Here is a 27736-nt window from a genome sequence, read left to right as displayed (position 1 = left end):
GAGAACTTCGTGAACAACGCAAAGGCATTTCCCAGAGCTTTCCCTTCCATCCCAGGCCCCGCTCCCCAGGACAGACACGGAGCACGGACAAACACGGCCCCATGGCCAGCCGGGCAGGCCCAGCCGCGGCCCCACCGCTCGGGCTTGGGGCGGGTCGGGGCGGAGCTGCGGAGCCGAGGCCAATGCGGGCGGGGCGGCGGCGCCTGCGCCGGTTCCCGCTGTGCTGTGCTGTGCTGTGCTCCGCCGTGCGGCCCGGCCCGCCGGCCCCGCTCAGCCATGTGGAGCCGCTATCGGGGGCTGCTGGGCCGCGGCTGGTGAGCGAGCGCGGAACGGGCGGGGACCCTCGCCCTGTACGGCCCCAGCCCCTGGCGCTCGGCCGAGGGGCGCGGAGCCCCGAGCCCCTGCCCGGGCACGGGGCCCTGCTCGCCGGGGGAGCCCTCGCTGGAGCGCCGGGGCCGGTGTCGGTCGCGGCACCGCCGGCCGGGGCGCGTTTGTTCAGAGGGAATTTTGTGTCGTTTCAGGTCGCTGAGCCGCAGGGCGTGGAGGTGGAAGAGCATCGCCGCGAACGAGAGAGCGCTGCAGTACCGGGTGGGAGAGCAGATCCACGGCTTCACCGTGAAGCAGGTGAGCGCCGCCGCCGCCGGCGTTTGCTCTGTTTGTGTACATAAACTTCCCTGGGCTTACAAGGCACTGGGTGAGGCCCGGCGTCTGCGCATTAAATACTTGCTTTGGGTAATCACTCATAAAAATGATTCAGGAGTTCCTTGTAGTTACTTCTCTGCAGATAAATACTGTAGATGCCATTAATAGATATTCTTATGGAGAGCTAATTCTAGAGAAAATACTGCACCCCACGAGCTGCAGGTGTGTCTGCTGCAGATGTGACCAGTCCGTGTGGCCTTCTAAAAGTCCTGACAGATAACAGGACTTCACTGTGTGAATGTGTTTTGATAAACGTATTCAAGTAACAGTGTTATTTTCTAAGATGCTTTTAATACCTGTGTTGGAAAGCTACCATGGAAATATGTTGCATTTCTTTCTACTTTTTCAAAGGAAAAAGCGGGAGTGGAGAGTAAAGGTTATTTGTGAGAAGTGATTGCTAGTGACAGAGCTAGTGGTATAACAGTGTCCTTTTTCTGTACCTGCCCTAGGCTACTGACATTTGAATATATTTATATTTCAGATTGAATTTTTATCTGTACCATAGGAGTATGGTTCTTCAGTGACAGTATACATTTCATTTCAGATTGAATTTTTATCTGTACCATAGGAGTATGGTTCTTCAGTGACAGTATACTTTCATTGGGTTAAAAATTTCATTTAAATTTTATTTTCCATTCACATCATTATTTTTTTCACTCAAACCACGGGAGCAAAAATTCTTTTTATACCGTGTAAGCCAGTATAAAAAAAATTACGTATATGACCAACATATATTATGTGTAAGACCAACAAATTGTAATTCCTCTATCATGCACGATTTATTTGACCTAGTTGAAGTCACACTGCAATACAGATGTTTCTTCCAATGCAGGTGACAGCTATTCCTGAGCTGTTCCTGACTGCAGTGAAGCTTAGTCACGATGGTACAGGAGCCAGGTATTTGCATGTGGCTCGGGAGGACTCCAATAATCTGTTCAGGTAAGACATTAGCATAGGTATTGCACATTCAATCTCCACATCACCCTCTGTTTTTTCAGTTGTAATCTGGCATCATGGCTGGATTATTCTGTGATAACAGGGAGGACAGTACTTCTTTTGTGGGGCTTCTTAGAATTTTTCAGGTTGGAATAGATATTATGAAGTCTGTTGTTCAGTCTGCTGCTCAAAACAGGATCAATGTTAAATTCAGATCCAGTTCCTGCCTTGAAAACTTTCAGGGACAGAGATTATGCAACCATAACCTTCCATGAAGATTTTTTATTTGAGCCTTTTGGATAAAAATAAATGTGTTTACTCATGTGCTGAAAACTTCTGTACTAACTCCAGAAATAGAAGTGCAGAGGCTGTACTCCATCTGAAAAAGATGGCTGAGCACTCAGGAGTCCTAAGAAGTCAAACTTTGCATCTGGTGTGTGCCATGCTAGCTGTTGGGCAGTGATGATGCTGCCATAAATCACAGGTGCAGGCAGGAGTGGGGGCACTTGTCCTCCCAGTGACTGCATTCCTCTCCATGCTCTCTCCTGCAGTATCCAGTTCCGAACCACTCCGATGGACAGCACCGGCGTCCCTCATATTCTGGAGCACACGGTGCTCTGTGGTTCCCAAAAGTATCCCTGCAGAGACCCCTTCTTTAAAATGTTAAACAGGTCACTGTCCACTTTTATGAATGCATTCACAGGTAAGTCCAAAGGAAATAATGCCACTTCAAGTGCATGAGGTTTTATTGCAGTAGAGCTGTCTACTGGCTCTCCTTGATTTGGCTTTGGAGAGCCATTATTATTGGGTTGGGAATGTTGTGAGATACTAAAAAGCTAAAGAGGCAAGACAGCAAAATAAGTCTTGTTCATTTGTCCATTACAAAATCCCAGTAGAGCTGAAGCTTTATAGTATCCAAAAATACATTTAATTATTTTTATGGATATAAGGGTAAAGCAAAATTTTCATGGTAAAATAGCTGCAGTGTTAAACATGCGTATTCCTCAGCAAAAATACAGTTCATTTAGTACATTTCTTCCAGTTATTTATATGGATGAGAAATTAAAAATCAACAAGGGCAAAACATGTCTTAGACTTTCAAAAGTTCTGATTATTTTTATGTTTATTTGTATGCAGCTAGTGATTACACACTCTATCCATTTTCAACACAAAATCCCAAGGACTTTCAGAACCTCCTGTCGGTGTACTTGGATGCAGCTTTCTTTCCATGTTTACGTCAGCTAGATTTCTGGTAAGACAGTTTGAGATGTATGCAAACCTTATTAAATTAAAAAATAAACAAACTCTCCCCCCCCCCAGCTCCCACATCAACAAAACCTTCAAACTCTCAACACTTTCTGTTATTAATTTTTCAGGCAAGAAGGTTGGAGGTTAGAACATGAGAACCCAGCTGATCCTCAGACACCTCTAGTCTTCAAAGGAGTTGTTTTTAATGAAATGAAAGGGGCATTTGTAAGTTTTGTGGATGTTTGGTTTGAGTTCTTGCAGATGGTGAAGTGGTTTCAGCTGTAGGTTATCAATGGCATTATTGCACCAGAGATTCCCATTCCTCCCTTTGAAAATTTAGATCCTCAGTAAAGTCAACACTGTTGCATAGATTTTTTGAAGTTAGCCTGTCAAAAGTTTGTTTACATATAGAAAGGCACTTTGTTAATGGATTTTATTGTAAAATACTTTCTTAGATCAGTATGGAACCATAGCTTATTTTATTAAAGTATGTGTGAGGAGGTTGTGTAAGTTAGAGCTCTGAGGTCTTATTATTGAGCACCTTTTCTCTTTTAAATGTGTTTTGATGGCTTTCACTGAAATGTGGTGTTTTCCTATTAAGACAGATAATGAGAGGATATTTGCACAGCACCTGCAGAACAAAATCCTTCCTGATCACACTTACGGTGTAATTTCTGGTGGAGATCCATTATGTATTCCTGACCTTACATGGGAGCAGCTTAAGCAGTTCCATGCCACACATTATCATCCAAGCAATTCCAGGTATGTGAGATTGGTGACTAACTTCCTAGGTTACTGGGTTAGTGCTTTCTTTGTACTTTCATGAGGAGAAAACCAGAAGCACAGTGTTCTTATCCACATGGCCAGCAACAAAGATAACCTGTGCCCTAGAGCAGTTAAAACAGCATGGAAGCAAGGAATTTTTTCTAGAAAGAGCAGTGAAGAGTGAATTGAAAACAGGAGGGAAAGGTGTCTGATTTTCTCAGGTATGTCTGCCTGATCATGCAGATGTGTTTTGGATATCAGTTGACCTGAACTCATATGAGCTGGGGGGAAAGGGAAGGTACTAATAATTACTTAGCAGTAATATTAAGGGTTAAGATGTAAGTAGCAGAGATTAATCTAAGGGTTCCTGTCCTCTTTGAAGTAACACAGATTGAGTTAGAATTTACAAATGAATGATTTCATTTCCTCCTGCATCACATATTACTGTACTGAGTTCTAAATAATGGATAGTCATTTGATTCAGGTACTGATTTGGTTGATACTAATAAGGTATTTAAACTGGAAGTCAATTTGAAAGTTACATGCAGAGAAATAAATCTTTGTCCTGTACTAATTTTGTGGCCAATCTGTTATTCTGATTCATTCACTTGTGGAACATCAGCTTGTGTCATGACAGTGCATTTACAATCTGTTGATTTTTCTCATCATCCTAAGTATTCTGCTGTACTGGTGTTGAGATTTTAGTCAGGGGATGAGATTTACCTGTGGCAAACCTTGTGCTCATATTTGGTCCAGTGGAAGTGTTTTAGCTGTGGGTATGTGTTTGGTGGAGTGACCCATGGAACCCAGCCATGCTTTATAGACAGACAAAACCCAGGACATGGATCATTGTATTTTATACTTAAAGTGTGAGGACCATAAGAATTTTGTCTTCTGAAACTTAGGAGCACTGGGTTTCTGGCTTCAATTACTAATTTATTTTTTTTCTGGAACATTGTATTTTTCTGCAGCTGAACAAATTGGAACATAATAAAACTGAACGTAATGAAAATAATAAGGTGTTTTGTGGCCCACAAGCTGAGAAATGTGGATTTTTATCAAGAGATTGTGAGTTTTATATATGTTGTATAGGTTGAAGACACACCAAACTATTTTCCACTCCAGATGTAACAGAATTACTGGAAAGCATATGAAATTCAGAGTATAATACAGATAGCTACTGTAAATTTCATATTAAATCAAGTGCTTAATCCCAATATTTCATTTGAAATGCAGATTTTTCACTTATGGTAATTTTCCACTGGAGCAACATCTGAAGCAAATACATGAGGAAGCATTGGCAAAATTTGAAAGAATTGAGTCAAATACTGACATCCCTAAACAGAAACTCTGGGATAAGCCTGTAAGTAAAACCAACAAACAAACAAAAACCACTAAACCCAAAAACCCCCTAGATTGATATTTTAACTTAACCTGCTGGAGTTACTGATTTGTTTAAAATTGTGTAAATGAGCTAAGTATTTTTATTTTTGGTTACATGGGGGACAAACTACAGTTCCTTTTGAGTTTCAGTAATGTAATGATTGCTTGCAGTTGTTTGTTTTTCTTATTTCAAATTTTCAAGTCCCTTGTCATTTGAAACACTGAAGCACTTATTAATGGAAAGCATTTAGGGCTAATGAAAGAAAAGTGGTTCTTAGTGTCAGGAAATATGCTTTCTAATGGTATCTAATCTTCCAAACATGAGTGTCAAAAATAATTTTCATGTTCTCTTCCTACCTGCTCCTCATTTTCCTCCCTGGCTTGTCCAGAAGTGTAAACATTTCTTTCAAAAATAGCTCAGAATTTTATTTATGGCCAGACTTTCTTCAACCTCTCTTATATTGTCCACTTCTAAACATTTAGATTATTTTTCAAGATAGTGTGTGTTTGTGTATTTGCTCATGGATCTTGATTTTGTTCATGAGCATCTGTGAAATTATTTTAAATAATTGGAAAGATGATGCTGTGAAGGTGCAAGTTACATTTTGTTTGTAACTTCTGCTGTGAGTTTATTGTGTATCATTTACTGTACTTTATAGAGAGAACACAGGGTAACATGTGGCTTAGACTCCTTTGCTGCTGATCCTTCCAAGCAGACCACTGTCAGTGTCAGCTACTTGTTGACAGAGTAAGTATATCAAAATGAAATTCTGAATAAAAGGTTCATTTAGATCTTAAAGCAAGGTGCAAGCATGTTTCTTGTCCCTAGTCCCTCTTGATAAATGTCATCTCTAAAGAAAATAATGCCATGGGAAGATAGCTCAGTCCTGCTTTAGTAAATAAAAGTTTACTTGCTGAATAATTTGCTTTAGTGGATAGACACAAGAAAATCAGGTGTTACTTTTCAGAACTGTTCAGTGGATGAGACATTTGAAAACACTGTCTTACTTTCAGTTTCCTGCCATGTGCAAGCTCTTCTGTATGACCCTGCTGCTAACTTATCTCCCCTTGCAGCCCAATTTAAATTGCTTTCCTGGTAGTTATAACAAGTGAAAGATACAGAGCCCTCTTATTTCCCTAAGGTCTTATGTGGGCTTCACAGCTGACAATAATTTCTCCTTGCTCCCTTTGCCTTTGTTTTCTAGTTCTTTTGAAATGGACTCAGTGATACTGGGTGTCACATACAGTTTTTAGGATCTGATTGTTTTTGTTCAGTATTACAGACACTTTTGAAACGTTCACCCTAAGCCTGTTGTCTTCACTGTTGGTTGATGGGCCGAATTCTCCTTTTTACAAAGCCTTAATTGAGTCTGGTGTTGGTACAGATTTTTCTCCTGATGTTGGGTAAGTGTTGCAATTCACATTTCATCACTATAAGCAATGTTATAAATACTAAAAAGCACTTCTAAGTTGGAAGAACTCATCTCTTATACTGGCAATTTACACCAGAGTAATCTTACTTTAATGTTAAAACATTGTAAGGGTTTCTGCTGGTGAACTGTAAAGTATTCTCAGATTTTGTCTCATCAAAGTACTTGGATAGAAGCTAAGTTGGTTTAATCAAAGTTGTATTGTTTACAGCTTATGAACCATAAAAAATGGATAGACAGGATAAAATATGGAATACCTTCAGTGCCTAAATTTTTCATCCTGGGCATTTAAGTATTACTCAGAAGTGTTTGTGAGGTTACAGAGCTCTTCTCTGTAACCATGTTGCTTTAATTGCTTTAATTCTATGGTTTAGTAGTAGTTAAGCTTGTCACAAGTGTGTATTTGTGCAGTCAGGTGCTGTTAACTTGCCATCACCTCAGTACAGAATATTGCACAGAATATTGTTATTTGGGAGGATCATTGAGTCCAACTCTTAAGTGAATGGCCCCATACAGGGATTGAACCCACAGCCTCAGTGGTATTAGCACCATGCTCTAACCAACTCAGCTAATCTCAGCAGGGTATTTCAGCTGACACTTGCTCCAGCTGCAGCTCCCAGTCCTTGCTTCCAGCTGCAGCTCCCAGTCCATCTCCTGAGCTTGCTGCAGGCTGAGGGTGGGTGCATTATCTGCACTGAACCTGGGCTCAGCTGCTCATCACATTTTGCCTTTTTTATCAGCACAAAGAAGGAAGTGCTTTCCAGGCATGATTCATCTGCCTGATTTTTAGACTTGGGATGACAAAAATCCTGCCTTTTTCTTCAGTGGCTGTCTCAGGTGTTTTGAATGGAAAACCTTATTATGCTCGCCCATAATTCTAGTGTCTTACTCTGCCTGGCTTGACCTGTCTCTACATGAAGTAGTGGGCTTTGTGCAAGGCCTGTGTCATGCATGCCAGTGCCATGTAGACATCTTAATATTCCAGAGCATGGCAGTAGAAATCCTTCTTTAGACACTGAAGTAGAGATTATGTTGTATTTTTTGTCAGCTGGTCTTTTTCCAGGTTGGCTGGATTGATAGAGAGTTGAACTGTTCAGTAAGTTGGCTTTAATTTGTCTTAGTGACTGTGGTGATGAATCTACAAGCATAAGTTTGAGCCCAGAGATGAGTATTGCAAAATCCAGGGCCTGAGCCTGCCATTGAATTCCTTCTGTGGTTTTTAGACCACATGTAATAGTGGTTTTTACTAGTGTATGAGCACCTATTGCTTGTTTATTGGCTTTGAACTGCTAGGTGTTCTGTATTTCTGCAAGTGCCATTTTGTCTCTATAAAGATGAGCCTGACAGCTTGGACAGAATTGTCTTCACTGTTATATTTATTTTTTTTTTTAATACATATGATAACAATTGCAGTAAACATGGAAAACTTCACCTTAACCACTTACTTTACAAATACTGCTTCAGAAATACTGTTCCACTCACCTGCTTAAGTAGAATGTACATGTTTGGTGTTACACACAGCTAAAATTTCCACATTAGAAAGACTTCTGTACCTGAAAGAAATTACAGATGAATGGGAAGATGAACAGAAAATTCCAGCTTTACTTCTGTAGCTGTTTTTCTTTCTCTAAAATCATATACTGTGGGTTTTCTTAACAGTGGCTACTACTACTGAAATTGAACAAAAAATGCTTTTAAGTTCCATTTCTTGCCTCTTTGGTAATTACTTTACTTTCTATTTAGCTTTTAAATCTCGTGTGTTTGTATATGTGGAAACAATGGGTGTTTTTTCCCTTCTCTTTCCTCTGTTGGCAGCTTTAATGCTTAAGTTCTAGTACTTACCACTGAGTTGATTTTGTTTTACTCTAGGTTTAATGGCTCTACAAGAGAAGCTTATTTCAGTGTGGGTCTACAGGGTATTGCTGAAAGAGACATTGATACTGTGAAACAGATCATTGACAGAACAGTCGATGAAGTTATTGCGTGAGTAATGCTGAATTTTTCAGAATACTCATGGTTAATATAATAATATGTAGGCATGTAATAATTCAGACTTGTATATAATAACATGCCTTAAAAATTGGGTTATATTGCAATAAAGGCCCCAAAGCAAAGGTAATATTGTCCAATACTCTTACAATTTGTGTCTGCTACTTCCTTTATTGTAGTTTGTTCTCATCAGTGTAACCTTCAGGAGTTGAATGATGTTAGTTCAGTTTCTCTAAATGATACAACATGATTACATTATTTCATATCAATTTTAATTCAGTGTGAAAGACATTATATTGTAATGCTTCCTTTTTCAATCTAATAATTAATTTTCATAACTTCACTTAAAGTGATCAGTGTTAATGGATATGATTTCCTTCTCTCATCACCCCTTCCCAAAGGAAGGGATTTGAGGAAGATAGGATTGAAGCTCTACTTCACAAAATTGAAATACAGTTGAAGCATCAGTCTACGAGTTTTGGACTTGCCCTGACATCTGTAAGTCTGTGTGTGTGTTTCTTTTAAGAATAGTTACAAAAAATCTACCACCTATGTCTTTATAAAATACAGGGTCATTTTGTTGGCTCCTGATATGTAAAACTTTCCACTTAAGGGCTCTTCCTTTGTCATATTGTGTACATCTTTCTTTTCAGTAGCTGTCAGACTGTCTGTGGCCTTCCCAGTGTATGAGTTAATCAGGCAGTGAGCCTGTTGTCTTTGCCTGAATAGCAGCTTTGATTGCAGTAGCACTGGTTATTCTGTGAGGGGCATATCATACTGGCTCTGGGAACTGTGTGTTTTGGCTAGATGCCTGTGTATTTTCTAAAAGCCAAATAGAAGGACTGTATTTTTCTGTGGACTTCAGGATTGTACTGCTGCAAGTTAATTTCTAGATTCACAAGGGAAAATGTACAGTAATGCAATTCTTGGCCTCAGATTTTAATGCCAAACTGTTACAGAAAATCCATTCCACAGCAGAATGTTGTGTCTTGAAGGAGTCTGCAAGTCATCCTTAATTTGGAATGAGTGCGGTGCAGCATTTGCAGTCACTGTGGAAATCAGGGTCTCCTGCAGCCACTCATTCTTTAATCTCCTCTGTTCCTTTCTGCTCTGCAGCAACTTCAGCTCCTCAGTGGCTCTTTGCTTTCTGTCTTTCAGGTGATGTATATTCTTTGCATCAGCAGGGTCTCATTCCTAGATATATACAGTTAGGCAAAGAAGCAGAACCCTGGATTTGTAAAAGGGTGAGCACAAACAAAAGCTGTTTCAAACCAGATTGCCATACAGCCAAATAGGCAAATTGTGGATATTTAAGTGCCTGTCATGTTTCATGGTAAATCTGGCCAAATATGCCTGACTTTAATAGTCAGTACTTTCTGGCATGTCTTCAGATGTTGCAAGTAATTCTATCTGATGAAATATTAATGCAGATAACTTTATCCCTCAACATTTTTAAGTCTTGAAATTGATTCAGCTGCTATGTCTTCATTGTAGAAAAGAAACCTCTTTAATATTTCTTGCTTTTAAAAACCAGTCTTGCAGCATTCAGTGTTAATACTCCCATAGAGGAGAGTTATGTTTCTGTTTGTTTCCCTGAAGTCATATTTGAGAAGTTGGCTTTGAAGAGGACCTAGTTACAGGGCCCTAGGTTATAACTAAAGTGATCACAGCATAGAATGGTTTGTTTTGGAAGGGACCTTTGAAGATCATCCAGGTCCAACCTCCCTGCCATAACCAGGGCCATCATTCACTAAGTCCAGTTACTCAGAGCACTTTTGACATGTCTTCAAACACTTCCAGGGAATGGAGCACCCACAGCTTCTGTCAGCAACCTGTTCCACTGTCTCACCACCCTCATAGTAAAGAATTTCTTCTTTATGTCCAGTCTAAATCTGCCATCTTTCAGTTTAAAACCATTGCTGATTGTCCTGTCTCTACAGGATGTGTAAAAAGTCCCTTTATAAGCCCCCCATATATTGAAAGTCCACAGTAAGGTCTCTCCAAAGCCCTTTCCCTCTCCAGGCTGAACAACCTCAAGTCTCTCAGCCTTTGTAGGAGAGGTGTTCCAGCACTTTGATCATTTTTGTGGTCCTCCTCTGACAGGTGAATGTCTGTCTTGCACTGCAGGCCCCAGAGCTGGATGTAGGACCTCAGGTGGGCTCTAATGGGAGTGGGGTGGAGGGGCAGCATCACCTCCCTCAGCCTGATTCTTCTGGTGCATCCAAGGATACAATTGGCTCTCTGGGCTGGGAGCACTCATTGTGGGCTCATTTCCAATTTCTCATCTACCAATATCCTCAAGCCCTTCTCTGCAGGTCTGCTTTCAAACCTTAAATCACTAAACTTGTGCTGATTATTGGTCATTGCCCCAGCCCCAGTGCAGGACCTTGCACTTGGCCTTGTTTGAATTTCATGAGGTTCATGTAGGTGCACTCCTCAAGCCTGTCCAGGTCCCTCTGGATGGCATCCCTTCCCTCCAGGTGTCCACCACACCTCTCAGCTTGGTGTCATCTTGCAAACCTGCTGTGAGTGCCCTCAGTGCCACTGGCTGTGTTATAAATAAAGGTGTTCAATAGTATTGTACCCATTACAGTCCCCTGAGGGACAGGCAGTGCTTGTCACTGATCTCCCTTTGGATTGGCCATTGGAGTGCAAGTGCTTGCATGTCACCATCCAGGCAATTCCTTGTCCATCCATCAAATCCATGTCTCTCCAGTCTAACAATGGAGGATGTTGTGTGGGACTGTCAAAGATCCTGTGAAAGTCAAGATAAGTGGCATCAGTTTTGATATTAGGAAAAAGCTGTTCACAAGGGGATGGTCAGACATTGGAACAAGTTCTCCCAGGTGACTGGGATAGAATTAAATCTCCTCCCAGTGGCTGGAAGGGGCTGTGTTCTGGGTTTGTGCTGCTAACACAGGGGTGTTTTCATTATTGCTCACTCTTGGCACAGTCAGGGCCTTCTCTGCTTGTCCTTCTTACCCCACCAGCCAGGAAGGTGGTGATGGGCAAGGAGCTGGGAGGAGACACCAGGGGACAACCAACCCCAAATGACCCAAGGGTTGTCCACACCTTGCTCAGCAGTAGGAGCTGAGGGAAGAGGAAAGGAGGGGGTGTTTGGAGTGGCGGTGTTTGTCTTCCAAGTCACCAGTGGATGTGATGGAGCTCTGCTGTGCTTGGCATGGTGAATGAACATCTGCCTGCCCCTGGAAAGCAGGGAATGAATTCCTTGGTTTGCTCTGCTCACACACAGCTTTTGCCTAACCTGTTAAACTGCATTAATTTAAGCACATGAGTTCCTTCACTTTCACCCTTCTGATCCTCTCCCCACACATCCTGCTGTGAGGAACAGAGTTAGTGGCTGTGTGGAGCTGAGCTGCCAGGGGTGAACTGTGACACTGAAGAAGTGGTCATGGCCCCAAGCCCGTCAGTGCTCAAAAACTGCTTGGACAATGCTCTTAGAGACATGGTTAAACTTTCAGGCTGCCTCCTGAGAACCAGGACTGAACTTGTAATGACCCCACAGCAACCTCGAATAAGGAGTGACTGCTTCTATTCCAGGAGAATTAGCTCAAGCATGTTCTAAAGTAATACTCTGCCTTGTATCTTATTAGGGAATTTCCACAGAATAGATAAAAGTAGTTATTATTTTTAAATGGTGAAGGCTTATGAACCTGCCTGTAATTAAAGAGGTAAGAAAAGAGAAGGTGGATTTGACAGGGATTTTATGCTTTGTCTTGTTTTTGGTTTTTCCCCATTCACACAGAGTAGAAATGGAGAAACTTTTGCTATCTTGCACTTGAGTTGTTTTGGAGAACTTTCAATAGCAACTTGAGCATACTCAAATTAGAAAATAACCAGAAATATCCCCAGGATATTTTTTTGTCCAGTATTTTTTCTCCAAAGTCCCATCTAATTTGCATACTTTACGTGTTTGAGTCACCTTCCTATAAATAATTTCATCTAGCTGATACAAAGCTGTAGTATGCATGTACTACTTTGTCTCTACCACCTGTTTCTCTTTTCCTTCTTTCTTGAGCTGAAAAATTAATTTTAATGTGAGGGACTAAATAATATTATAGTATATTTCCAAATGTGCACAGCTATGCAAAAAAAAGGGTAATAATTTAAAAAATGGCGGTTTGGTATGGTGAAATTAGAGGCAAGAATGGAGAAAACAGGGAATGGGTGATGATGGAATAGAACTTTTGTCTGAACAATATTTTTCCCCCTACAGCTAGGTTAGGATTACTCACTCTGTGTCTGCTATTCAAGTATAAATGTTAAGGTGGTTTTGGAACACTGATGCTGTCAGTTAGAGAAATGCAGATGGATTGTCCTGCTTGCCTAATTATTCTTTTCCATTCAGTACATAGCCTCATGCTGGAATCAAGATGGGGATCCAGTGGAGCTTCTGAAGATTGCAGATAAAGTCTCTCAGTTCAAGCAGTGTCTTAAAGAAAATCCCAGATTTCTTCAGGAAAAAGTTAAAACATACTTCAAGGTAGGCAAACTTACAGAAAGTTATCTTGTATTAATTTTTAAAACACAATTTTGTATTTGAAGTTAAACTGAAGGCTAATTTTTTATCACCATAGTGCCTGTTTCCAGGTGTGGCTTGAGCAGCAGCATGTTCAAATGAAACATGTTAGTTTTAATGGTTTAAGTTTCCACAATTTCAAAGGGGAAAAAAAATTATCTGGCTGGTCATTTGGAACCACATTCAATAGAACACTGATAAAATGCTAATGTTTTACCAAACTGTGATTCCTGTAGAAGGGCACATCTTTTTCCTGATGAGAAGTTCAGATGTGAACAGAGAATTTTGGACCTAGTGTGTTCCTTAGTATTGACATAGCAAGGTGTATCTCATTTTCCTTGCAAAGGATTTGGTTTCAAGTAAGATTGTCTTGGTGTTCCTCACGTTCATTGAGCTGCTGTCTGAATCTTGCTGTCAGTGCCAATTACTTTCTGCTCTTTCTCTCCCTCTCCATATGGTCTTCTGGAGTTTTTGCAGAAATAAAAAATACCCAGTAAAGGCATTATAATGCTGAATAGTTCTGGAGCCCTGAATTAGATAATTCCAGAAAAAAAAAATCCACTGATAGCAATGCAGAAATGGTGTTGATTTTTTGTAGGCTTTGTTTGTTGGCTTTGTTTTGTTTGTTTGCTTTTCTTGGTAGGTTTTTTGTTTGGGTTTTTTTTTCTGTAGTCAACTTGTTTGTTTTGAAAGGCAGTTTTATTTAAAGTAACTGTCACCCTGACTGGAGTAAAGCTAGATTCTAATATACTCAGAAAAAAACCCAAGAGTCAGTAGCATCAGTTGAAATCAGTTTTTCTAAGAACATTTACTAGTGTCTGGAGGTAGTAGGGAGCTGCTAAAGTTTTGGCTTCTGTAGGGAAGAAATACAGGTGCAGTGTTTTTGTGAATGTCCTTTACTGTACAGTTCTGTGAGGGGGCTGAGGCAAAGGCACATCTCGGTAGGAAATGTGAGAATGGTTGGATGTTATTACATCATAAGGTTATGCACTCTTGTACCTTGTGCTGGGAAATTATTAAAGCAGGCAGGCAGGGAGCAAGGGGGAGAATGCTATTAATCCTGTCCATTTTACTGGTTAATCTCACATTTCTCTCTTTAACTCTGTATTCAGGTTTCTGTAGTCTTTTCACACAGGCACAGGGGAGATAAACTCATAAAACAGAATCTGATTACATTGTCCCAAATTATTGGTGTCTGTCAGTGTCAGATGTTGCTATTTGACTCCTACATTGAAATGGACATTTTTTGAGGTCACTGTCTTTTGGCTGGCCTCCCTTTCCTATTATGGAAAATGGGAGCTGCTTGAGTAATTTTGATATTAAAATTCCACAGTCTGGTGTAAACAAAGAAGAATTCAGCAGCAGTTATGACACTTGAGTAATGCCTGCAGCTCTGTGGCAGCGAGGCTGATGTGTCAAGCATTTCTGAGCAGGATGAAGCATGCACATTCTACATCATTTGGGATCTCTGTGCACTCAAGCTTGGGCAGGTTGAAAGAGGTGTTTATTCAAACCCTCCTGCCTTTAACAGAATTTCCCCATCTTACACCCTCCAGATAAAACTTCGGGCATGTAGTGTTATGTACAGTTGTTGAACATGGGTTTAATTAAACTAATGAGTACTGTGTGCTGTTGAGGGATTCTGACTCTAGAGTGAAACTTAGCAGAAGGCTGTTGGTGCTTGTTCCAGTGGTGAGCTGCCTCTTCCCCACAGCAGCTTGTTCTGTATGAAACCAAGGGCTCATCAGTCTGTGTGGTTGTGATACTTGTGATAAGGTGCAAGCCAAATGATGCTCAGGCTGTTCATCTGCTGCTGATGGAGCAATAAGCTGAGGCAAGGAAGTTGCCCTCAGAATTAATGCTTTGTTTTGGGGTTTATTTCTGCAGGATAATCCGCACAAATTGACTCTGTCAATGAGTCCAGAGGAGGACTACCATGATAAACAAGCTAAAATGGAAGCAGAAAAGCTGGAAAAAAAGGTCAATGCACTTTCTGAAGAAGAAAAAACACAAATCTTTGAAAAAGGTTAACTTGCTTTTTCACATTTTTATTTGTATAACAGTTTTTTAGCTGTTATCCTGTAGACTATTTTAAATTCTCAGGCACTCTCCAGTATTTGCTCTGAAAGGGATGGGTTTTTTTTGTTGCAAATTTGTGTGTATGTATTACAGGGCTATGCAGGGCAGTGCTTCCACTACAGTGTGTGGTTGGTATATTTCATTAGTTTTAACAGTCAAAAATAGAATGATCAATGTCTTCATTAGGGCAGAAGAAAGGAAATTGTTTTAAAATACCAATCTGTTTATTCTTTCCCATGTTGAATTGCACTGAGTGGAAGATGAATTCACAGAATCCCAGAATGGTTGGAAGGGACCACAGTGGGTGATCTGGGCCAAACTCCTTGCTCAGGCAGGGGCATCCTAGAGCACATGGCACAGGATTGCATCCAGGGGTTATGGAATATCTCCAGTGAGGGAGACTCCACACCCTCTGTGGGCAATCTGTTCCATGCTTGGACACTGCACAGTAAAGAAGTTCTTCCTTGTGTTCAGCTGGAACTTTTTTGTGCATCAGTTTGTGCCCATTGCCTCCCGTCCTTTTGCTCAGCACCACCGAGCAGAGCCTGGCTCCATCCTCTTGGCACCCTCTCTTCAGGTACTTACATACCATGTACCTTGAAGCTGTTTATTTATGAGCCTCAGGTCTGCTCCATGCTCCTGTAAAACTTATATTTTGTAATTATATTTCTTATATTTTCCGGTTAAAAAGCCAACTATAAAAGTAATGCTGGGTTTAACTTATTCTGGAGAGTAACTTATGCTTGAAAACTGTGGGCAGTCATCTAATTTTGTTAAAGCAGTGTCTAGTCACAGAAATCCTCCAAAAATGTGGCATTAATCTTCTGAAGCTTTGGTGTGTGACAGGAGATAGGGGAGCACGAAATCAGAGGAGGCTTTCTACTTACAGAGATAAATTGGAGAGTACTCAGAGGTGACCAGCTAGTATCTGAAAGACTGAAATGTGAAAGTAATCACAACAATTTAGCTGCATCAGTGTTCTGACAAAGCACTTGAGTAAGAACTGGAACGGATTGGGTTAGAAAGAAGCTCCTTATCTGCCAGGTCTGGGTTGATGCTTGCTGAGTGACAGGACAGACTGGCAGGTGTCACTTAAAGATTAAATTACATGTTACTGTAAACATGTTGTGAAGAGGGGATTGGAAAGAGAATCTAACAAGAGTGTTTTCTTTGCTGTTGTTACATGATAATCTGCAGAATTTGCTTTAGGAAAATATTTGCAAAATTGCTGTTAGAAGACTCCAAACTTGACTCTTGAGTTTTTCTGGTCTGTATCACCTCAGTAGGTTTTAGGTCTTGACAGCACCTTCACTACAAGCTGAAAATGACAATTTGGTATTCTCTTCTTACTAGGTTTGGAATTAATTGCTCTTCAAAGCAAACCTCAGGATACCTCTTGTCTCCCAGCTTTAAAAGTGTCTGACATCGAGCCCAAAATCCCCTTCACTGTGCTGGAGACAGCACTCACAGGTTGGTGTCCCCAGTGTCTCGTGTCCCAAGGAGCAGCACTGTTGGGTTGTTCCCTGGCTGCTGGCCCCTTGCCCAGCACATGGACTGGCTTTGTGGCCCATAGTTGTGCTCTTTTTCCTCCACTCCAGCCCAGCACCTGTGGGCAGACATGGCAGTGGATCTGCAGAGCCATGGCCTCTGAGGGGCATGGAACATCCTCCTGGCCTTCCCAGGGCTGGCAGGAGCTCCCACCTTGCCCTGCTCAAGGGCACTGCATGTGCCAGCCACACACTCCTCTGACTGGCACATGCAGGGCTCTTGAGCAATCCCCTCACTTTCCAAAGGCTTGCCCAGGATGCAGAATCTTGGCAGCTGGGGCAGTAAGCCTTCCTTACTGCAGTCCCTCCCTACCTGTTTTTACAGAATATGACATAAAGGAGCCACAGAAAAAAAATAAGTTACAGTAATTCCTCATAACTTCAGTGCAAGTTTTTCCATTTTGCTAGTGGTTTCCCCAGGGACTGATAGGAGATGGTAGTTCTGAATTTTGTTACAGTTCTGTCAAAATTTTGCAGGTAAATACTGTTCTTTAATATATTTCTAATGGACATTTTTCTTCAAAAATTATCAGCAAGTGTCAAGACTGTTTAATTTTGATGCAAAAAATGACCTGGTTTTGGGAAAATTCTAATGTCTGTATTCAGGTGGCCTGGTTCAGGAAGAGTGTACAGTACAAGAAACTGCTTTCCTCAATTTTTGTACAGATGAAGGCAAAAATAAGGAAGAAAAATTTTCTGACTTGTTCAGGAACAAGTTGCTACTTGATTGTTATTTCTAAAATATGACCTCTGTTAGAAGAATTCTCTTTTCAAATTGTCCAGATGTTACCTTACTATGGACAAAACAGAAAAACCCCTTTGGTCCAGTGTTGAGTGTAATGTGCAAAATTTAAACAAGAAGTGGCTCTGAAACACCAGCAGAAAATGATTCGTAATGAGATGTTCTTGTAAGAAATCATTTTGCTGTTGTGTGTTTGTAGTAGGAAACTGCTGGTTATTGTTTGCTTTTGTTTTTTTATCCCTAGGTGATGACATTCCTGTCCAGTACTGTGCTCAGCCAACCAATGGGGTGGTTTATTTCCGAGCTGTGTCCAGCCTGAACACCCTTCCTGAGGAGCTCAAGCCATATGTGCCACTCTTCTGCAATGTCATTACCAGGTGAGAGGTTTGCTTTCTTGGAAGCTGAGGCAACAGGCTGTGACACAGCTTGCCAAAATACTAACACTGACTTGAATGATTCCAGCATCTGTTCTTACTATAAAAGGGAAAGAAAGGCTGGTAAGTTGGTTTCCTGCAGAAAAAAAGTCTTTATTCCCCAATGTTGCTAAATTGTTTCCCCTTCTCCACCAGTCTCTGCATTGCCTTTTTGCCCAGTGTCAACACAAGTGTTCCCTCAACAGATTGGAAAATTTCTGTAAATGAGAAATAGCCTAGCAGAGATTAAAGTTTTTGCTTGAATGGACTTCTGGTGCAATTTTGCCATGTGAGGACAGAAAGAGTGACCCCATCACAGGCAAAAGAGGAGCACAGAGCAGAACAAGTGACCTGGGCTGGGAGGAGTATGGTTTTATTGATGAGAGCAACTTGAGTTATTAATGTAGTTCTTAAGGATGTTGGTAGCAAGCCTGCACATAAAGCATGCTTTTTAATACAGCATTTTAAATGAGCAGGTTGCTTTAATTGAAAAGCTTGGTGGGAAGCTTTTATAAGACATGAAGTATTATGTTTGCTTAATAATGCCCCAGATTGTTTAGTTGTTAAATTAGTATTGTCCTAAACAGGCTGATTTACTAATGCTACATAGATTTTGGTTTTGGCCTACACTGAAAAGGGAAACAAATCTCTTGTTTTTCACAGGATGGGATGTGGAGCCCTTGATTACAGGGAGCAAGCCCAGAAAATAGAACTAAAAACAGGTGGTATGTCTGTCAGCCCACATATCATTCCAGATGATTCACACCTGGATGTTTATGAACAGGTAAATTAATCATAACCTTGAAGATGTTACAATTGCAGTAACAGTTCTGTAGTTCAGGGTCAGTCAGGGCTTCCAGGCAGAGGGTCAAACTAATGTGCAGTGAAAGTCCTTGTAAGATATAAATTAGATAATTACAGTAACTTAGTGTTTTGTGTTAAGGGGAGTGCCTGATGTGGGTGTTGTGTCTAGGGCAGTGCTTCACTAGCATCTGTCACCATATTTTTGAGTGCTCCAAAATATTTTGGAAGCAGAGGGAGGAACAGAAAGGTGTGGTGTTACACACAGAGTTTGCTGTTAATGTGTTATGTCACTGTTGGCAGCATCATTAGATCTATGTGTTAGGCATAACAGTTCTGCAGTATTTCTTGAGATTTTTGCAAATTTGCTGGGGGTCTGCTCTGTATGGATCCTGGAGTTAAATTAAAGGAATTCCCTTGGAGAAAGGTGCACCCCAGAACAGAACTTAAACTTTGTGGGAAAAAATACAAAATTTTGTGTCTGAACTGCTGCTTGTGTTGAGAAGAAGAAATTGAGGAATTACCAGGCTTGCTTTGTGAGAAGAGCAATCACATTTCATGTCTGCTCTCTTTTCAGTAGCACAGCCTGCATTAGAGTGATTTTGTAATGTGCAGCATTAGGTTGGCATCATTGTATCACATCCATGAAAAGTTACTGTGCATTTCTTGGGCCATTGCTGTGGTTGTCTTGCGTGAAGGGTTTTTTGTGTTTTGTTTATTTTTTTCCTTCAGGGTGTGCTCTTTTCATCTCTGTGCTTGGATAGAAATCTGCCAGACATGATGAATTTATGGAGTGAAATATTTAACAAGTACAGTACATTGGGTTTTGTTTGTTTGTGGGTTTGCATGTGTTTTGGGGTTCTCTTTTTCACTCTTCTCCCAACCATTCTCCTTTTCTTAGAGATCCTACTTAGGGATTTATTTTCATAATTCTGTCTCTGTCTTTCTAAATTTACATATTGCATCAAAAGCATGACTATATAGTGGATTAAATGGACAACCAACAGTTTAAATGCACTCTCTTGAACTTGGGATGATGAAAAATAAATTTCATTGGTGTCCTTTTGCATGAGACCTGTTTGTGTTCCTTTTCAGCCCAAGATTCGAGGAAGAAGAACATTTCAGAGTGCTGGTTAAGAAGACTGCCCAGGAGCTGTCAAATGGCATTCCAGATTGTGGGCATTTATATGCCTCTATTAGAGCCAGCAAAAACCTTACACCTTCTGGAGAGCTGCAGGAAATGTTCAGTGGGATGGATCAGGTGAGAGGTTAATAATGCCCTTCAGCAAGGCCCAAATCCTCGACTGTGGAGTTACAGGCTGGTTTTTGTTAATTCTTCCTGTTGATTCAATCTGTGGTCTTTCTGCCTTCCCTTCTTGCACAGGTGAAGTTGATGAAGAGAATAGCAGAAATGCCTGATATTAAACCTGTACTACGCAAACTACCACGCATTAAGAAGTATTTATTAAACAGTGACAACATCAGGTGAGCTAAAAAGAAAGGGGAATTTTGGTTAAAGAGAGGCCATGGCCTGTGAATATGTTTTTCTCAGTGCACCTCATGGTGTACTGGGGTTTATGAAATGGGACATCCGTGGCAAAACTACAGAAATGTTAATTTACATCCCCTGTGCTTACAGAGCAGTAGCTATGGTGTTATGGTAGCTCGTTTTGTTCAATTTTTAAATGATTTGAGAAACTTACAGCAAATTTTATAGGTAACAGTTGTACCCAAAGCTTGTAAGTGACCTGTGCAATTTTACAGAAATAGTCAAAAATCTGCCTTTTGTTTTTCCTTTCAAGGTGCCACTTAGACAAATACTGTTATATTGTTTTGTAACAGTTAAATATAGTTTGGTTTGGATCTTTGTTTCACTCCTAAAAGGAAAGCAATGACATTCTGAAACTTGCTTTATGCATATATTGGAAAAAGTAAAGAGAGCACATTAAGGAGTTTAATGTCAGGTGCATTAGTTCCCAAAATGGGTCTGTTTGAAGTGACATAAGTTGCAAAGTTTTGTTTTTTAAAGCATGAAATGATAAATGAAGTTATGTAAATGTCTGTAGTGTTCAAAACCATGTTAGGCCTGCCTGTAAACAGAGGATACAGAGGGCATTATTTTCCTTCAGAGACCTTTTTGTTTGCAAAACTGAGCTAGTCCTGTCTTGTGCACAGAAGGGGTTTGACAGCTACTGCTCAACTTTTGGTCTGAAAGTGTTCTAGGATGAGCAAAGGAACAGCAATTGGATTGTAATTTTTTTTTCCACATCAGGAAAAAAAATCACTCTCTCTGTTAGTGATTACCTAAGATCACTGACCTAACATTCTGATGATTTAATAGAAAATGTTTAGAAAGACAAAGTGGTACAAATTATAAAAGAGTCTCTGAAAACATAAAACCATACTTAAAATTCTGATATGTATTTTTGACAGATGTTCTGTGAATGCAGCACCTCAGCAGATACCAGAAGCATCTAAAGAAGTAGAGAAATTTCTAAAAGGAATAGCCAGAAGTAAAAAAGAGAGAAAACCTGTTCGTCCACATGTGATTGAGGTGAGAAAATGTCATTCGTCATTAGGGCATCAAATACAGTTGGCTTGATCATGTCAGTACCATTGTGCAATCAGAAAAGTTTGAACTCAGATATTGTGTCCATGTCTGAAGAAATCTGGCAGACATCTCTGTGATCTGCTGCTCTGTGTTTTGCCATGGAGTGTCTTCACTGCAGCACAGTGGACAATAGAAATGCAGGAGATCAGCTGTTAAGCCTTACCCTGGGGTTACTGCTTTAGTATGGGATGTGGAAAAATAATTTCTTCCTTTCCTTGTTGCATAAAACTTTTAACTGAGCTTTACTTGAAATGGTGGCCAAAAGCAAATAGGGCATGATGTGCAGTTCTTCAGTTGCATGTGAGTTTGTTTTGTTATCAGGGTGTTCAGGACATTTGGCACAAAATATGCTTGATTCAGTGGAGTTGACAAAGGATCTGCTCTGTCACTATGCAGATCTGTCTTAATTTCTGATGAAACTGGAATAAGCTCCCAGTTCCTTACCCATGAGTGAAATGATAGTTTGTAGCTTTATGGGTCTCCTTTAATCTGGGTCTTGGTGTCTCTCAGTGCCAGATTACTCTTGGAAGAAAATAATATGGCATTTGTTTAGGAAATAAAAAGAAGCAATTGAGTACCTTGCTTATGTTTGTGAAAGCATGGTTTGATGATTGCCTTAGAGAGGTTTGAGTGGAGGGTTTGCATTTGTAGTAGTCTTGGTCTAAATTGTTAAATCATCTTTTAATATGAGAACTGGCTCTCTTCTAGAAATCTTCAGAAGTGAAGCCTGTGGGAAGTGAAATGGGTACTGGTGTGCAGATCACAAGGAAATTAGTTAATGTAAGTACATTATTGGTGAGGGATATTGGTATTACAGGGCTGTTACTGATGGTAATGGTCCATCTTAAACTGTTACAGAAGCACTGAAACAATTCATGCCCTTCAGTTCCATAACTAACCATCAAACTCAATCACTTCCAGTTAGTCCCTTCCTTTCCTTGTTCTCCTCCCTGAATGATTCTGGATGTGACTGACACCTGACAGAAGAGCATTAGTGAAAAGGAAGAGCTGTATTTGGCTACAGGGATGAAGAGCATACCCTGAACTCTCCTTTTAGAAGAGAGGGGCAGGGAGAGCTCAGCCCAGTGCTGCAAATGCACTGCTCTGCTTGGCCCAGCCAGAGTTGTATGAGGATCTGGGAATGGGGTTTCTGAACTTAAGAAAGGATGGAGAGTTCTGAAATAGTTACACTGGAGGTGTGTAAGGATCTGCTTGTGCCTAAGTGAGCACACAAGCAGATGTATGTGTGAAAGAGGCAAAGGAGCAAGCTCTGCCAAGGCCCAGAGACATGAAGGGGACTGGAAGTTTGGAAGTGAGGTTGTAAGGAAGAATTCAGTCTGTTGCAGGGGATGTTTGAGCAGGAATTTATACTACACCTGCTATCATAAATAGTGTAACTGTGTACCCACTGTTTTTGTGGGTACACAGTTCCTGGCTCTGTTTTCAATGTCTAGAATGGATGGGTTGGGAAATGATGTGGTGACATGTACATGTGTGACACAAGTGGAGAGTTGTGAACACGTTTCAATCAAAGTAAATCCGTGGCTAAATCCAAACTCCTGGGTAGTGATTCAAAATCTGCAGAACTGAAAGGAGGGGGTGCAAAGGATGGGTAGCTGATGCATGGTACCCTCTCCTTTAGTTTTCCAGGGCAATTCTTTGTACTGGATTGCTGATACATGCACAAGGGAAATGTCACTGGTTGCAGGGTAGGATAAGTGGCAGCTTTAGCATTTATTTGTGTGCATGTTTGGCAGAACTTCCTAGTTCTCAAAAAGGTGAGAGTTCTCAGATGGGTACATTATCTCTGCTGCTGTGACAATAATGTGTTCTTCTCCTAGGATCCTACTTTCAAGCCATGCCAGATGAAGACCCATTTTGTACTTCCCTTCCCAGTGAACTATATTGGGGAATGCATTCGAACAGTTCCCTACACAGCTGCAGACTATGCCAGGTGGGAAGCAGAACATCAGGGAGCTCTCTGTGCTCTGCACAGCACAAAGCAAAATGGAAAGGGTTGGGCTGACTGCAGAAAATGGAGTGTTGATAGAAAATGATTTGTAGTGCATTTGTCACAAAATCTTTACGAAGCAGCTGGGCCCAGAGCAACCCTGTAAATGCTGAGATTAAGTAATGAGGGGCTGCTGTCCCCTACCTTGGAATAAACAGCCCCACCTACTCAGACATGTCCTGAGTTTACAGTCCTGATGCATGTAACAAAGTTCAGAGCCCCTCTTACAGTGACGTGACATTATTCAGCTATTATTAAATAGTGAGCATTGCTGTTGAAACTGTCATAGGTTACAAGCAGCAGTGCATGGCAGATGGGGATCTGGGGGACCTTTAGAGGCAGTTGAGACTATCACTGTTGCCCAGTTCACATCTTCACTGCTTCTGTTTCTCTCATTTCAGCCTTCGAATTCTAGCACGGTTGATGACAGCTAAATTCCTACATACAGAAATCAGAGAGAAAGGAGGGGCTTATGGTGGAGGTGCTAAACTTAGTCAAAATGGCATATTCACATTCTACTCCTACAGGTAACAGTGCATTTCTTTCCTCTTGATGATTGAGGGGACCACTGACTGCATTTTGCTGTGTCTTATCTTTGACTTCCTTGTAGCAGTCTTTCAAGAAGAAGTGAAATAAAAGGGATGAAATTAAGTGAGTGATTCAGTCAGTGCTGATGAAGTTAGATTGCCTAATAAAACCATTCTTGCTTTATCTTATTTGTATCCTTGGGAAAGCTTAATTTATCTCTGCTGGTAGCAACCACTGCTGCACCTCTGCACTTTGGTGTTCACTGTCTCAGTCTCACATTTATGTATAACTGGCTTGCACTTTATTTCTTGGTAAAGGAAGCCCTAAGAAAGGAAATTCAAGACTGCTTTAAATTTGAGACCATGAAATAGAATGGGGATGTTCCCTAAGGTCCTGAGTTTGAAAATATGCATCTTCCTTAAAGCAACTGGCTGAAATCATCAGAGATTCAGCAGAAAGCATTGCTGGTGATAAGCTAGAACTACTTGCTCCTTCTTTTCTATTCTTCTCTTTTGCCGGTCCAGAACAGTTACCCTGTATTTAGCTCACCAAGGCACTTTCTGATGAAATTACAACTGGAGGTATTACAGTTGTAATCCCCACTAGCAGTGTTGTGTGGCTGGAGTCCTGGCTTCAGTTGTTTTCCTAGCCCAGAGGCAGGCTGGCACAGTGCTTGGTCAGGGTTCCTGGCTGAGGTTTGAGTAGTCTGGCCTTTCTGTAGAGTTTCAACATGGTAGGACTTGTCCTGGCAGTAGTCCTCAACTTGCCAGTAGTAGCTAACCTGTGGCACCTGTTTTACAGAGAGTAAAAACAGGTGTGGCAAGAAAAGCAACTGAGAGAAGATAGGGCATATCATAAATATTCCTGGTGTGGGCAGTAATGGCAGTGCTGCTTTTTGAGCCCACTGTGAACAGCACTGGCTTACCTGACCTGCTTTTATTACACCACTTCACTCTACACCATTTGGAACTACTTTTAGGCAGCTGGATTCTGTACCTGTGTATCTAAAATTGTGAATCTGCTTGGTTTGTAACCATACTTTTCTTCTGGAAAAGAAATGCAGAACCAAACCCCAGAACCTCTTTTTGTACGAAAAAAAAATGAAGTTTATAATTTGTTTTCCCCCATGTGTGATGCATAGTAAATTGTGAATGAAGTGAGAATAAAGGAATTTTGGTTTTTCATTTTTTAAGACTGAAGTAATAAATTTTTATGTTCTTTTTCTCTTCTAAGAGACCCAAATTCATTAGCCACCTTGAAAACATTTGAAAAAGCAGTCGAATGGGCCAAATCTGGAGAATTCACCCAGCAAGATATTGATGAAGCTAAACTAGCAGTGTTTGCTGCTGTGGATGCACCAATAGCTCCTTCAGACAAAGGTACATTCTCATCATCCTCCCAGGGCTGTCAGTGTTTATTTCCTTTTTAATTTCTGTTTAAAGGGAAGAAAATAGTTTGCTAAACTGTGTTAGATGATAAAATTTGTGTTTGGAAGATGAGAGATAATGGCAGTTTTGATGAATCTATTGGTTCCTGTTGCTCCTTTCCAGAAATACCTCATCCACTCAGGTTCTGCTGAAGTTTTGTGTTACTGGTCCTCTGTGTCACATGGAGGTAGATTGAGGAAATTATTTTAGGTTTGGAGAGCATTATATGCAGACAAATGAAAAGAAATACTGGTGCTCTGATGCAAAAAGAGCTGAGGGATTACTTTCCTGACTCAAGCAGGCATACTGACTGTGAATGTCACCTGCCCTTTGTGCATATGTTCTCTGAAGTTAGAGCACTGAAGTCTGTCTGCTGGGGTGGAGGGTGTTTTTAGCTTCTTTGCAGATCTCCACATTCATGATGCATTGGTAGTATCTTTGCAGTTTACTGACATGTAGCTTTGCTGTGCTCACTTCCCTCCCTTGTTCTCCTACTGAATTTCAGTCTGAAACTTACCCAGTTAAAGCACATTTCCTTCCCATACAAAAAGGAATTGCAAGGTTAAGATCAGCATTATTTTAAAATGTGCTTGTACTAGCACTAACTTTTTAAACAAGAACACTTCAAATTAAGCTTTTACCTGTCAGGATCTGGTTTTGGTGTGGGCAGTTAAAAAGCAATCGGTGCCAGGTGCACATGAGTGCAGTGCCTGCACTTTGGGTGTTGGTGTCAGCGAGGGATGATGAACATTCTTTGGCATTTGAACACAGATCTTAACAGAGCACTGAAGAGGAGAGCTCTGTTCCAGAGGCCTGGGAACTGGTGCAAGGAGCGCCTGTCCCTTCATGCTTTTGAGTCACTGGGCACTGCAGATGGATGTGAAAACCTTACCTGGCTGGGAAGTCAGCCCTGCCTTGGGTAGGAGGTTGGAATAAGTTGACTCAAATCCTTCCAGCTACCTTTATTTCCCTATGGTTATTTGCCTGACAAAAAACTTTTCTGTGATTATTTTGGAGTTCTCTGGTTGTTCAAGGAGCAGTTATAATGCTGTGGGCAAATGCTCCAACAAAACATTAAAGCATTTGTGTGCAGATTTCTGTGTAGTACAAAACTGTGAGCAAACCTTCACATTGCAGATACATCATAACTGTTTGGAAATAAAATAGTTCCAAAAACAGAAGCTTCATGACATGCAGTTTGTTTAAAAAGTTGTTAGAGCTGACTCTCTTCAGAATGAATTATGTCTAAGTTTCCTGGACCACTGTTACATGCAGATTTTTGACAAACTAAATCATATGCCAAAATAGAATTGCTTTTTTCCTAAATAGGAAACTGTTACTACCTCACCCTGGTTTTAACTTACTGTGCTTGATTCAGTTCGATATTCTCTCAGCATGATGGTTTTGGAAATGGAAAGTCTCTATTCCTTTTGAGCACACATTCCTGTTGTAGTTTGCTCTCATTCCTTGCATGTGGCTGTGACAGATTGCAGTGCACCAGAGCAGTGTGTGGTTTTGTTTTCTTTTCCCTAGGAATGGGTCATTTCTTGTATGGCATTTCAGATGAAATGAAGCAGTCACACAGAGAACAACTTTTTGCTGTCAACAGTGATAACTTGGTTGATGTATCAAACAGGTAAGCCTCTGCTCAGTTGTCATAATTAAGTTACTGGTTTTCTTCCCTTGGTCTTTCATACTACTTTCACTATTTTCTTCTGTAACCTAGAAAAGGATATGTTAATTATATCCTGTTTATTGCACGTTTAGCAGATGCAATTCCCTCCTACACTCTGAGTTTGTGGGAGATTGGGTTTGATTTACTTTTGAAAGGCCCAGGAACTGTCTGGTATATGACTACATGAGTAGGTATGAGTGCACTATAGGAGCTGGTATCTACTCCACTTTCAGCATTTTGTGTGTGACTCCTGAATTCCACTGTAGATGCAAGTACAGCCAAGTACAGGGTTAAGGAGAGACTGTTGTGATGAGTGGGCACAACACAAGTTGTTTGCAGCAAAGGACACTCTTCCTGAGATGGGAGTATTTTTAACTTCCACAGCAGAGCTGTGGTTAACCAAATGTAGCAGTTTGTCACTTGTTTATGGGGTTTTTTTTTATTTCCAGGTACCTTGCAGCTGGGAAGAGCACTCGTGGTCAAGCTGTACTTGGCCCAGAAAATGCAGATATTACCAAAGATCCCTCATGGGTCAAACGATGACTTTGGCTTTTCTCTGGGTGTGACTACAACATTAGGGGTTTTTAGTAACTTTTAGCAGTGCTATGGTCCAACTGAAATATTCATTGCTGGTTTTTAACAGTGTTCACCAAATCACTTAGAAGCTCCCCTTCTCAAAATAACAATGTGAAAAATTTTCTAACCATACAGTATTTGAGAGCAAGAATTACATGCTCTGCATGGCAAAGACAGACCTTAATCTTTTACTGAAGCCTCACTCCTTCTATCACATATGAATACTATATAAATGAAATATTTTTGTATATGTAAAACTCTAGTTTTAAATGGTGTTTTGTTTGAAATCATGTCTGCTGTTGGGTATATAAAGAGCTGTCTCTCATACTGACA

General features: G+C 40.8%; 1 protein-coding gene across 1 annotated transcript; it reads left to right on the top strand.

Moving 5' to 3' along the window:
* Window positions 1-159: 159 nt before the first annotated feature.
* On the top strand, window positions 160-27736 carry PITRM1 (pitrilysin metallopeptidase 1). Its single transcript, XM_071428639.1, has 27 exons — window positions 160-314; window positions 522-624; window positions 1535-1641; window positions 2190-2341; window positions 2776-2890; window positions 3015-3111; window positions 3488-3648; window positions 4888-5014; window positions 5694-5782; window positions 6310-6438; window positions 8334-8447; window positions 8855-8951; window positions 12823-12957; window positions 14881-15019; window positions 16426-16542; window positions 17606-17738; window positions 18438-18558; window positions 19308-19384; window positions 19671-19836; window positions 19960-20060; window positions 21009-21129; window positions 21895-21966; window positions 23028-23140; window positions 23599-23724; window positions 24959-25104; window positions 26686-26788; window positions 27277-27736. Exons 1-27 carry the CDS (start codon window positions 277-279, stop codon window positions 27368-27370), a joined length of 3093 nt encoding a protein of 1030 aa, XP_071284740.1. The 5' UTR covers window positions 160-276; the 3' UTR covers window positions 27371-27736.

The sequence above is a fragment of the Agelaius tricolor genome, unplaced genomic scaffold (assembly GCF_023055355.1).
Source record: "Agelaius tricolor isolate 1412-34295 unplaced genomic scaffold, bAgeTri1.0.p SCAF_6, whole genome shotgun sequence".
NCBI lineage: Eukaryota > Metazoa > Chordata > Aves > Passeriformes > Icteridae > Agelaius > Agelaius tricolor.
The sequence above is the reverse complement of the archived record's forward strand: the minus strand, read 5'-3'. Positions and strand labels throughout refer to the sequence as shown.

Coding starts and splice junctions, on each gene's coding strand:
- PITRM1 (XM_071428639.1), top strand. CDS start 277: ATGTGGAGCCGCTATCGGGGGCTGCTGGGCCGCGGCTG. Junction 3,112..3,487: donor ATGAAATGAAAGGGGCATTT/GTAAGTTTTGTG, acceptor TTTCCTATTAAG/ACAGATAATGAGAGGATATT. Junction 19,385..19,670: donor TGGAGTGAAATATTTAACAA/GTACAGTACATT, acceptor GTTCCTTTTCAG/CCCAAGATTCGAGGAAGAAG.